Genomic DNA, 12,398 nt, shown 5'->3' with positions numbered 1-12,398 from the left:
AAATTGGGTACAAAACCAAGTCTGCATTTTCAGAAAAACAAAACCTGCAGGGCTGATCTAAAAACAGGTCAAAAATTATAGAATTTATTTTAAAACTGAAAGAGAAGTTACCAGCCCTCTCTTACTGCAACAGACATTTCTACCATAATTATAATTATGGTACAAGAACCAGATAGAAGCATTTAACCAGTTACTATGTATCATTACATAGAGTCTGTAGTATGACACACTAATCTAATTACTGGTGTAGCTTACATCTGTGTAACTGAATTATCATGACTGCTCTTTTTTATTATTAGTTTGCACTTCTAAAAAGTACAATATTATCTACAGAATTCCTTTCATTTATGATCATTGATACAGAATTTAATTATGTTCTCTGAGCTTGCTGTACTTAGGAAATTGGAAACAGTCTTCTCAAAATTAAAAAGATATGCTGAAGAAATTAATGATCAGTTTACTCATCATGGAATTTTTCAGACAGCAGCAGCCTTGACACTCAAACAAAGCCAACTGGTCACCCTCTTGCTCTCCAGATATACTCATGCAATTCAAAAGAAGATAATGCTAAATGCACCCTTTCTAAATCCCAGCTATATATTTTAACATTTACACATTTCAGGCCCCATATCTGAAGTCCACCTTACAGACCCCAGGGACTGCAAGCACTACTCACTTATGTAATCTCTGTGTTCAAGCCAGTATAAAACTGGACACTTCAATCTCATAGTTAGGACTAAACTGTAGCAGAATGCCTAGCGATTTGGACAAATACAGCTCAAAATGATCATTCTGTATTTCTGGACAGCAGACCAGCTAACTCTGTCCTCCTACTAGGCAATTGCTGTCTCTACTCTTTACTATTAAAAAGACCAGCACAGCTTTGCAGTGGCACTTACTGATAGACTACATTCATTATCCTGCCCAAGAGAAAGTTATGTCCATTCACGGTAATGAAGCTTAAGTATGTGAATATAAGATAACTGTCTTTTCCACAGATAACTTCTTTTCCAGTTTATCCTTGTTGTTGTCTTCCTTGTGTCAATTTTAGATTGTGAACCCATTTGAATAGGGACCTGTTTGCTCATTATTTGTAAAGCACCATGTATGTGAATGGTGTTACATAAACTATAAATATTATTAACAGCTATCCCATTCATCACCATCTATGTTAGGGGTATGACAAACTACTACTACAACAATGAATATTTATATACTGCTCTTCAACTAAATTCTCAAAGCGGTTTACAAAGAATGAATGAATGAAGTAAATAAAGATGGACCCTGGACTCACAATCTAAAAAGATTGTGGGGTAGACACCAGCAACAGCTACTGGAGGGATGCTAGACTGGGGATGGATAGGACCAGTTGCTCTCCTCCTACTAAATATAAGAGAATCACCACTTTAAAAGGTGTCTCTTTGCTCAGTTAGGAGAGGAAACTAACTATTCCACTTCTATATGAAGAGAATGAACTTACGTTATACAAACAAAGGAACCAAGGGGGTGGGGAAGGTAGAGAAAGAAATGATCAGATGAAAGTCCCTTCCCAGAAAGAGAACTGTTCCAAACTATTGGAGGTGGGGAATCTTGTCAGCTTCAAAACAAAGACCCACGTGAATATAGGCTAAGCAAACAAACCCATGTAGGCCTTCAGTTTTCTAAATTCACTACTGAAGCTAGCCTATGAACTACATACAATGCTAACAAACTCACCTTTTCTATTGTTTAATGGAACCTATTGTTTAATGTCATAGCCCTCATCCCCAGTTGAAAACTATGCATTTGCTCAGTCATTTCTTGCTATACTCTCATCAACTTTACCGTCCCTGTTGCTTTGCATTGTTAAATCTATATTATATACTCTTCAGGGCAGAGACTTGGATTTTTCTTATTCATATAATTCATAAAGTAAAGTGTGCTGTTGAGTCGGCGTCGACTCCTGGCGACCACAGAGCCCTGTGGTTGTCTTTGGTAGAATACAGGAGGGGCTTACCATTGCCTCCTCCCACGGAGTATGAGATGATGCCTTTCAGCATCTTCCCATATTGCCGCTGCCCGATATAGGAGTTACTGCTACACAAAGAGCAGCAGCATGACAGTTTTTTAAAAGTCATCTCCATTAACATTTAAAGAGAAGTGGGAAATGAATTGTGGATAACAGATAGCCTTTTTGTTGTGATAAAGAAAAGCCTATTCCCCCACCCGATACCTTTATTTTCTTAAGCAAGAAGAGACAATGTTAAGATTTTATGCTAAAATGTAAATTAGGTTCCATAGGACTCATCGACAATGTATCTGTGTTATATAAAACAACATAATTCCTGCAGCTGACCCATGGCTTCAGGCTTTCCAGTGTGCCTGTGAACAAATGGCCAAGTCCTAACCAAATGAAGTGTTTTTGGAACAATTCCCTCAGAGACCTAGAAGTGGAAAAAGTTAAAACTAAGTTCACTGGGTTTAATTAAGTGAATGTCAGGATATTCTGTTCCTGCTGGCACCTGCACTCGGACCTTTCCTTTAAGAGAAATATGTTTGTGGATGGCCAACCCTGATGTTATGATTGTAAAGACGATCCCATGAGAAATCAATTATTACAGCCTAGTACAGACTTGATGCACTGGGACAAAAAACTATGTCATTAGGCCAGCACTGCAGTCAGGATTCTGTCAGCAATGTAAAGTTGTCTGTAATCATCTGATCAACTTACATCTGAGGATGATGATTCGAGGACAATGCCAAATCCTGAAACCTGTGGCTCCGATTTCAAGGAGGACTCAGCGGCTTCCAGGTTGGACTTTTCAGAGTTTACTGTCAACTTTTTTTCATTTTCTGCAGTGCTGAGCTTCTTATTCACAGTAAGAGGTTCAACAGCCTTTGGGGGTATTTTTTTCTTTTTATTTCTCTTCCTTGATATTGTTGATTTCTGTGCACAAACCAGAGGAGCAGGAGGCTGTTGTCTGTTCTGAGCAGCAACTGATGAAAGAAAAGCCTGTGAGTACATTTATAAGCAAACTAGCGTATGGATGCTTAGTTACTATAGCCCTGAGATGCCAAACTGCCCACCCTGCAGCTGGTTCCCCCTCTCCTTGCCCCCAACCAGCACCAGGACAGGGCTTCTTGGACCAACAAGTGTGCACAAGAGGCTGTTCGAACATCAGTCTTTCCAACACCAGAGAGCGAGATGATGCTCCAGACACCTCTCTCTGCCTCCAGCCCTGGGAAGGCTGAAGCATGGCCAGCCAGCTCAGAAATGAGACATAAATCTCAGGCATGTAGTGTTGAGCTTAGGCTGCATTGATTCCCAAGCAAGTCCTGCAATGATGCAGAAGCCTCTGAGGCAGCTCTTCATTCCAATAGTGGGAAGGCAGCTAGTAAGGTAGGAGGGAAGCCAAGGAGTAGTGATGAAAGAATCAAAAGGTGGACCTGCTCTCTTTCTTCCCAACTGGTCAAGCTCCCCTCAGCATTAAAGGCGAAGATGCCCCAGAGGATACCACCGAACCTCTGGCATGTTCTCTCCTTTAGTTCTTCAGCCCAGGGGCCAGAACCTCCCTAAAGATGTAGAGTCAGGGGTGGGGGTGGGGAGGGAGAGAACTGTGATGTCATGTTCAGTGGCACTGGCCCCCAAGCAACTTGACCAGGGAAGATCAGGCCCAACCTGCCACCCCACATTCCATCCTATGTATGGCTTGCTGAGTCAAAATGCTGGCTTTTGTTATGAGGTAATCTTCATGTCCCATGTATTGAACATTATGTATGCAAAATGTCACCCTTTTAGGCTTTTCTATCAATCAGGGTGTTTTAAATTACCTATGTACCAAATGTCAGCTTTTTGGCTACTTTGAAAGCCATTTTGTGGCATGCTTCAAGTCACTGATTTTGATGGGAAAATGTCCTAAGCTAAAGGTTGGTTCACATATGCATATTCACCACTCCATAACTGCAGCATCATGCCAATTTGTGTGTGAGAATGAGTATCCCAGAGCCAAAATCATCAACAGAATTTTCATGTCACCTCAGACACAATGAAAATAAGAATAGCCCTGCTGGATCAGGCCCAAGGTCCTTCTAGTCAAGCATCCTGTTTCACACAGCAGCACACCAGATGCCTCTGAGAAGCCCACAGAGATGGAGTGCCCTTTTTCCTACTGTTGCTCCCACTGCAACTGATATTCAGAGGCATCTTGCCTCTGAGGCTGGAGGTGGCCTCTAGCCCTCAGACTAGTAGCTGGTTTCATGGGATGACCTCTGGTTCTAGTGTTATGAGAGAGGAAGAAAAAAATTATCTCTATCAACTCTCTCCACACTCTGCATAATTTTATAGACCTCTATCATGTCTTCCCTTAATCGTCTTTTTTTCTAAGCTTAAAAACCCCAGATGTTGTAGCCTTGCTGATCAGATATTGCAGCCAAGATGATCAGGGTAAGGCCCCTGATCATCTTGGTTGCCCTCTTCTGCACCTTTTCCAGCTCCATAATGTCCTTTATAGGGGTGTGCACGGAACTGGTTCCATCCACACCCGAGATGTGGGAGGGGATCTCTTTAAGGCGTGGGGTCGGATGGTGTTCTTACCTCCCCCGCTGTGCTTCCCCCTCCAGCGCTACGTTAAAAATCACTGGTGCAGGGTGGCTGTATTCCCTCTTGCCGCTCCAGTCAGCGTAATACTGCAGCGTGTGGCATGCGTGCACTTGCACGTGTGTGGCATGCACACATGCGGACGCCACTTCTGGTATTACGCTGACCAGGGCGGCAAAAGGGAATACAGTTGCCCCGTGTCAGCGATTTTTAACGCAGCGCTGGAGGGGGGAGCGTGGAGGAGGTGGTGGTGGTGAAGAACACCCTCCCTGTGCCTTAAAGAGACCCTGCCCCCATGTTCAAACACATTTGAATGTGGGGGTTCTGAATGTTCTGTGCATAGACCGCTGAACAGGTTGATGCACATCCCTAGTCCTTTATGAGATATAGTGACCAGAACTCCAAATGTGACTGCACCACAGATTTGTAAAAGGGCATTATGATATTAGCAGTTTTATTTTCAATACCTTTTCTAATGATTTCAAATTTCACAATTTCTCCACTTTGCTGCTTACCCCAACTTCTAATAGCTTATGCATAAACTAGCTGAACCCACACAGATCATTTGTTGACTTTGTTGTTCTCCTTGTCACTCCGGGATAGGAGGTCCTTGTCACTCCACAGCCCACTTTATTGCTCAGTGTCAGCCTCCCCGCCGCCCATCTGCTCGTCCCCTCCCCCATGATCACATGATGAAAGTGATCATATTATCTTGGAATTAATGATATCAATGATATTAATAATACCCGGGAGCTATCCCGGATTGTGAGGAGTTTGGTTTCTGCTCCTTTTACTTCCAATCAGTCCCCAGAGTTGCTCTGTTGTGATGCCTTTAATGGGTTCTTTGCGAATAAGATCTCCTGTATTCGGGCTGACTTGGACTCTACTATTTCTGCAAGGTCTATGGAGGAGGTGTCCAGCAATCCCTCTTGCAGTATTAGATTGGATCCGTTTCAATCTGTGACTCCTGAGGATGTGGACAAGCTGCTTGGGGCAGTGAGGCCTACCACCTGTTCTCTGGATCCTTGCCCGACTTGGCTGCTTCTATCTAGCAGGGAGATTGTTGAAGATGGCCTAGTTAATATAGTAAATGCATCGCTGAGGGAGGGTAGGGTCCCCCCCCCCCCGCCAGAAGGAGTCAATGGTTAGCCCATTCTTAAAGAAGCCTTCCCTGGACCCCTTAGCGATAGCTACAGGCCAATCTCCAATCTCCCTTGGTTGGGCAAGGTGATTGAGAGGGTGGTGGCCGACCAGCTCCAGGCAGTCTTGGAGGAAACTGATTATCTAGATCCATTTCAAACTGGCTTTAGAGCTGGCTATGGGGTTGAGACAGCCTTGGTTGGCCTGACGGATGACCTTTACCGGGGTATTGACAGAGGGAGTGTGACTCTGCTGGTTCTTCTGGATCTCTCAGCAGTGTTCGATACCATCGACCATGGTATCCTTCTGGATCGCCTGGGGGAGTTGGGGATAGGGGGCACTGCTTTGCAGTGGTTCCATTCCTATCTCTCGGGTAGATTACAGATGGTGGAGCTTGGTGACAGTTGCTCCTCAAAACAGGAGCTTTTATATGGAGTCCCTTAGGGCTCCATTCTGTCACCAATGCTTTTTAACATCTACATGAAACCGCTGGGTGAAGTTACCAGGAGGTTTGGTGCATGGTGCTATCAGTATGCTGATGACACCCAAATCTACTTCTCCTTTTCATCTTCAGGAAATGGCACTCATTCTCTAAATGCCTGCCTACAGGCAGTAATGGGCTGGATGAGGGAGAACAAATTGAAGCTGAATCCAAGCAAGACGGAGGTGCTCATTGTGGGGGCTCAGAATCTGAGGGGTGAGTTAGATCTTCCTGTGCTGGATGGGGTTACACTCCCCCAGAAGATGCAGGTGCGCAGCTTGGAAGTACTCCTGGACCCAGGTCTCACCCTGGTATCTCAGGTGGAGGCCATGGCCAGGAGTGCTTTCTATCAGCTTCGGCTGATTCGATAGCTTCGTCCATTCCTCGAAGAGGATGACCTTAAAACAGTGGTGCATCAGCTGGTAACCTCCTGGCTTGACTATTGCAATGTGCTCTACGTGGGGCTGCCTTTGTATGTAGTCCGGAAACTTCAGTTAGTTCAGAATGCGGCAGCCAGATTGGTCTCTGGGGCAACCCGGAGAGACCATATGATGCCTGTTTTGAAACAGTTACACTGGCTGCCGATATGTTTCCGGGCAAAATACAAAGTGTTGGTTATTACCTTTAAAGCCCTGAATGGCTTGGGTCTGAGATATCTTAGAGAGTGCCTTCTTTTATATGATCCCCACCGCATGTTAAGGTCATCTGGGGAGGTCCGTCTCCAGTTACCACCGGTTTGTTTGGTAGCGACTGAGAGGTGGGCCTTCTCTGTAGCTGTTCCTGGGCTGTGGAATGTACTCCCAGCAGAAATTCGTAATCTTAATTCTTTACTGTTCTTCAAGAGAGCCCTTAAAACCCATCTGTTTGGCCTGGCCTTTCAGGGTTTTTAATTAGTTTTAATTGTTTTAATGTTAACCTGGTTTTCAGGGTTTTAATTGTTTTGATAGTTTGTTTTTTAAGCTGTTTTTAAATTGGTGTTTATATTTGCATTTCTGTTTTAATTGTTTTTAATGATTTCTGTTTTTTAATTGTAAACCGCCTTGAGCCAGCTCAGACGGGCGGTATAAAAACCGAATAAATAAATAAATAAATAAATAATCAAGGGGGGAAATGTGGCGATTACTAGGAGTCTAGTAAAAGGAGTCTTTGCCAAGAACAAGTCATACCAGCCTAGGCTTATCTCCTGTTTTCGATAGAGTTACTAGTTCGAGTAATTATGACAACATTGTCATAGGAATGTTGTAGACATAGAGTATATTGATTTCAGCAAAGCATACAACAAAGTCCTACATGATATGCTTGATGACAAGATAGTAAAATGAGGACTAGATAATACTACTGTTAGGTGGATTCACAGCTGATTGAACAATCGTACCCAACAAGAACTCGTTAATGGTTTCACATCAACTTGGAAAAAGGAATCAAATAGTGTGCCACGGGGCTCTGTCTTGGGCCTCCAACATTTTTTTAAAAACTTGAATAAGGGAGTAGAGGGGATTGATACAGTCTGCAGATGATACAAATCTGGGATTGATGGCTAACACCCTACAGAAGATAATCAAGATTCAAAGTTATCTGGGCATATGCAAACATTGGGCCAAAAACAACTTCAGAGGCAAATGTGAAATCCTGCAAATGTGAAAAATCACATGCACAAGAATAGGCTGGGGGAGACCTGGCATGGCAGCGCGACATGTGAAAAGGATCTAGGTGTTTTAGTGGACCAAAAGTTGAAGATGAGGCAGCAGTCTCATGCAGCAGCTAAAAAAGCCAATGAACCTTGGCCTGCATTAAGAAACGCATAGTGTTCAGATCATGAGAAGCAATAGTCCACTCTGTTCTGCACAAGTCACACCACACTTGGAACACAGTACAGTGTCTAGTTCCGGGCACTGCATTTTAAGGCAAACAAACAAACATCACAGATTTGTGCACACAGCAGGAGGCTGGCTGGAACAGGTTCAGACAACAGAGATGATGAGGGATCTCGAAACCAAGCCCTATGAGGAGCTGGAAAAGAGACAACTAAGGGAGATATGAGAGCTGTCTTCAAATATCTGAAAAGCTATCACACAGGAGTGGACATTCTCTGCAGTTGCTAAGAGCAAGACTAGAACCAATGGGTTGATGTTTCAAGGAAGCAGATTCAGGCTTGATAGGAGGAGATATTTCCTAAGTGGAAGAGTTGTTTGATAGTGGAATAGTCTGCCTTTACTCCTTTACTAAAGGCTCGTAAACACAGGCTGGACACTCATTTGTCAGGGAGGCTGTTAAAAAATTCCTGTACTAAGCATGGGTTAGACTAGAAGACTTCCAAAGTCCCCTTTTAACTCAATAATTATATGAAACTAGATTTTTATCCTGCAAATATTTAAAAGCTGTCTGTATACTTCACTCTTTCCCCCGTTCTTAGCTGGAAAAACAAAATCAAAACCTCTTGCATATGCTTTGCCTTTCCAACTTACCTTAAGAACTCACTGCCCACTTTGAAACACCAAATGAGATATGGAGACACAATAAGTGTGTCAAACACCTATACATCTCTCTTCAAATTCAGGGTTTTTTGATTTTTTGGGTTTTTTTAAAAGAAATATAACTTTTTTTTAAAATGCAGGTGTGATCCAAATGGTTCTGACCACTTACTTACTCAGCAGTACTGGTAGGGATTTGCATAGAGTTCTTCTTCAAGCAGGACTCTTCAGGCTAAAGTGTCCGGTGGAACTCAGTTGCCCCCTTAACACCATATGTGCCTCAATTAAATACATCACCCATACCATTTGGGTCCCTGTCTTTTTTTAGAACCAACTCTACAAGTTCTTACGAAAGGCACAGAAAGTAAAAGGCATTTGTAATGAAGTCTCTGTCCTGACTGAAGGTGCCACGGATAGGGATTATACTTAGATCGCTTCATTTTTTTGAACAATAGATTATCATACCTGCTTGAATCTGCATTATCTTTCTCATGGTCTTAAGCTCTTGAAGAATGGCCTGCAATGCTGGTTGGCAGTTACAAGTACAACAGTTTGAGCCAGATGAAGAATTAGCAGCCGGAATTTCTCCTGAGGAAGAAAGGGAAATAAAAACAAAGATGCAGGCCAAGCTCTTTCCAACAGAACATCTTGATAGCTTTAAAATCCTATCAATATTTGCTGTCAGAAAGTTGAAACCTAAAATTAAAATGTCCATTGTGAGGCGGTGGCAAAAATGTGTTCTGTCATCCCCTTCCCTACAAAAATAATGTTACACTAGCCGACTCCGCACAGAGCATCTGTGCGCACTTTGGGACCAGCGATTACCTCTCCCCCCCACCTTCTGCCCCAGTCTCCGCTTCCTAACCATGGCCGGCCCGTGCCAGGCCCAGCCACCTCTCCTCCCCTCCGCCACTTCTGCCCCCCCTGGGGCTTTACTCCTGGGGCTTTACTCTGCGGCCAGGCTGGGCCTGCTGCCGCCTCTGGCCTCCATGGCTGGCCCGCCACCGCCATGGTGATCAATCCTCCTGGGTGCACCTCAGCCAATCAGGCGCCTCTGCCGCCCAGCCAGTCAGCTGGGCACTGGGACACACATTCCAAGGCATACCCAGGAGAATTAAATATATCCATGTTATGCCAAAGTCTGTACAAAACAGCAAACAGAATGTAAGCAGGCCTCCTTATTGTAAAGCTACTTCATGGCAGATAACAATACCACCAAGCCTCATTATAAGCACAGTCACTTTATCATACACAAAAAAACCCAGAAAAGCCTTTCTTTATATGAGAAAAGCAAATAATAAGATTACTGAGTAATAAAAGTTATAAAATAAAGAACTAACAAGTCTAAAATGTAAAAATAAAATAAAATAAAATAAAATAAATAAAATAACGGCTTGGGTCCAGGGAATTAAATAGAGCACCTCCTTTGTCATGAACCCTCCTGCCTATTAAGATAATCTGGGGAAGTTCGGTTACAGCTACCAGCGCCTCATTGGGTGGCTACTCGGAACCAGGCCTTCTCTGTAGCTGCACCAGGGCTCTGGAATGCACTCCCTGTTAAAATCAGAGTTTCTCCATCTCTCGCTGTTTTTTAAAAGACTCTTAAGAGACACCTCTTTTCTCAGACTTTTAATTAATTTTAATTGATTTTATATCAGAATTGTGTTAATCATTTTATCCTGGTTTTATATTGTATCTTAACTTATGTACACTGCCTAGTGATGCATGTCAGGTGGCACAGAAATATGATTAAACAAACAAACAAATAAACACAATTAAGAACATACAGAGAAAACTCCAAATACTCTCAATTTCTGTGAACAGAGAAGTTCTGTGAAAGGAAAAATATCCACAGCTTCCTCCCCATCCTCTCCATAACAACAAACCCCTACTTCCCATGCTTTATTTTCAAGTATACTTCTTGTACCATGCCTCATAGTTTCCAAAGCTGTTTGTTTTATTTCTTACTTCTTAGTCTTATAACTTACTTCCTAGACCAAGTATTGAGGCTTCCTGTACTGGAAAGGAAGGTTTTAGGTGGTTCTTGGCAGCTTGGAAATGTGGGTCTTGCCACCCTGGGCTCAAAATTTGTATTTAAAATCAAGGGTCTTCTCAGATGTTTTTAGTACAATCTATTATGCTAGCTGACCTGGCGCAGAGCATCTGCACCCCTAGTTCTCCCCGACTCCCCCCCTTCAACCCCATTTCGTTCTCCCCCCCGCCCCAGTTCGTTCTCCCCTGGTGGCCAGCCTGCCCGGTTGCCGCTTCTCTGTAACCTCCACCTACTTCTTCTGCCCACCCCCACCACCTCCTCCTTTTGCCTGCCTGTTGCTGTTTTCTCTGCTGGCTGGCCTCCGCCACCATTTTTTTTCCTGGCCGGCACTGCCATTTTCTTCCCTCCCACCCGTGGCTCTGCGGCAGCTCTCCGAACTCTTGCGAGAACTGCCATGCATGGGATTAGCCACGGGTATGTCTTAGAGAAATATATATATAAAGATTCTTTGAATAATTTGGTTGGTTGATTGGTGCAAAATAAAGTCATACTTTCCAAGGATCTACAGATACCAAATTTTACATATACAACCCTGCCACTAAATTTAGCTGAATTAGGCTGATGTCCAACTACTGTAGCTCATGGCTCTGCTCCTCTGAAAGGGGTGGGCGCTTTCCAGGATCCTGGGATGGGGTAATGTTTTTCAGAATCCTCTTCCCAGTCTACTGCGGCGTTCCTGCTTGTATTATTAAAATATGTTTTACTAAAATACAAACACAGACACTGATAATCCAGTGCTTCATTAGTTTTACTACTATTACTAGTTTTATAACCGCCCTGAGCCATTTTGGAAGGGCAGTATACAAATCAAATAATAAATATATACATACACACAGTACATACATACATACATACTAGTAATCTAGCACCTATAGTCTGCTATCCTGTCCCTATGTAACAATGTGGGTGTCATATTTTTCAGGATGACAGCAAATTTTACACTTCAAAAAAATCATATCAGATGTGTGCTTTAGTGCTGTAGAGGGGAAGTGCTGAACTTTGATAAAGTTGGTAATTATGCCATCTATTTAGAGCAGCAGCAGGAACACCCCAGTAGACTTTGGCTATCAAGAAACTGCTCCATTTGAGATTCTTGAGGCCTCCACATTAGTGATTGAGCAACAGCCAAGCTGGGATCCCCAGAAGTCCAAATTTGGTCAAACAGTATCCAATTGCTGAATCTTGCTCTATTATCATTACATGATTGTTAAAACACTTCTGTACTAAACAAAGGGTTGTACAATAAAACTGAATTATTAAAAACAACAGAAAAATATATTTAGCAGGAAAAAAGAGGGAAAGTCCTTATAAACAACTACATTTTAGCAATGCAGAGAGATGAACACAAAGATGTACTGTAGTTAAAAATGAGCTTCTTTGGACAGCAACACAGGATGTTCCACAGAACTGATCAAGTAGTGGAAGGAAGCCCTCTTCTTGAGCACAGAGGTTGCCAAGAGAGAGAGAAATCCAAGAGAAACACAAAACAGGTCAATTGTATGATCATGTTCTTGTATGAATCCAGGATATACTATGATAACTATTTAGCATGTTGTCTATTGACACTTTTTTTTTAAAAGGTACCATCTGCAGGGAAATTCTCCTGTTCAAAATCAATTCCCTGTGCATTCTGTTTGGAGTTATGGCAGAATCTTCAGGCCTCCCGCTTGCCCATAC

General features: G+C 43.0%; 1 protein-coding gene across 2 annotated transcripts in view; it reads right to left on the bottom strand.

Annotated features, from left to right (window-relative positions):
- BEND7 (BEN domain containing 7) overlaps positions 1 to 12,398 on the bottom strand; it is a 115,105-nt gene that overhangs the window by 50,778 nt on the left and 51,929 nt on the right. For both annotated transcript variants that reach the window (XM_053256808.1, XM_053256807.1), the window contains exons 4-5: positions 9,134 to 9,256; positions 2,711 to 2,976 (exon numbers count right to left, since the gene is read on the bottom strand). In XM_053256808.1, the coding sequence (XP_053112783.1) occupies positions 2,711 to 2,976; positions 9,134 to 9,256 (389 nt within the window). The remainder of the gene's footprint in view (positions 1 to 2,710; positions 2,977 to 9,133; positions 9,257 to 12,398) is intronic.

Source organism: Hemicordylus capensis, chromosome 5 (assembly GCF_027244095.1).
Source record: "Hemicordylus capensis ecotype Gifberg chromosome 5, rHemCap1.1.pri, whole genome shotgun sequence".
Lineage (NCBI taxonomy): Eukaryota > Metazoa > Chordata > Lepidosauria > Squamata > Cordylidae > Hemicordylus > Hemicordylus capensis.
The sequence above is the reverse complement of the archived record's forward strand: the minus strand, read 5'-3'. Positions and strand labels throughout refer to the sequence as shown.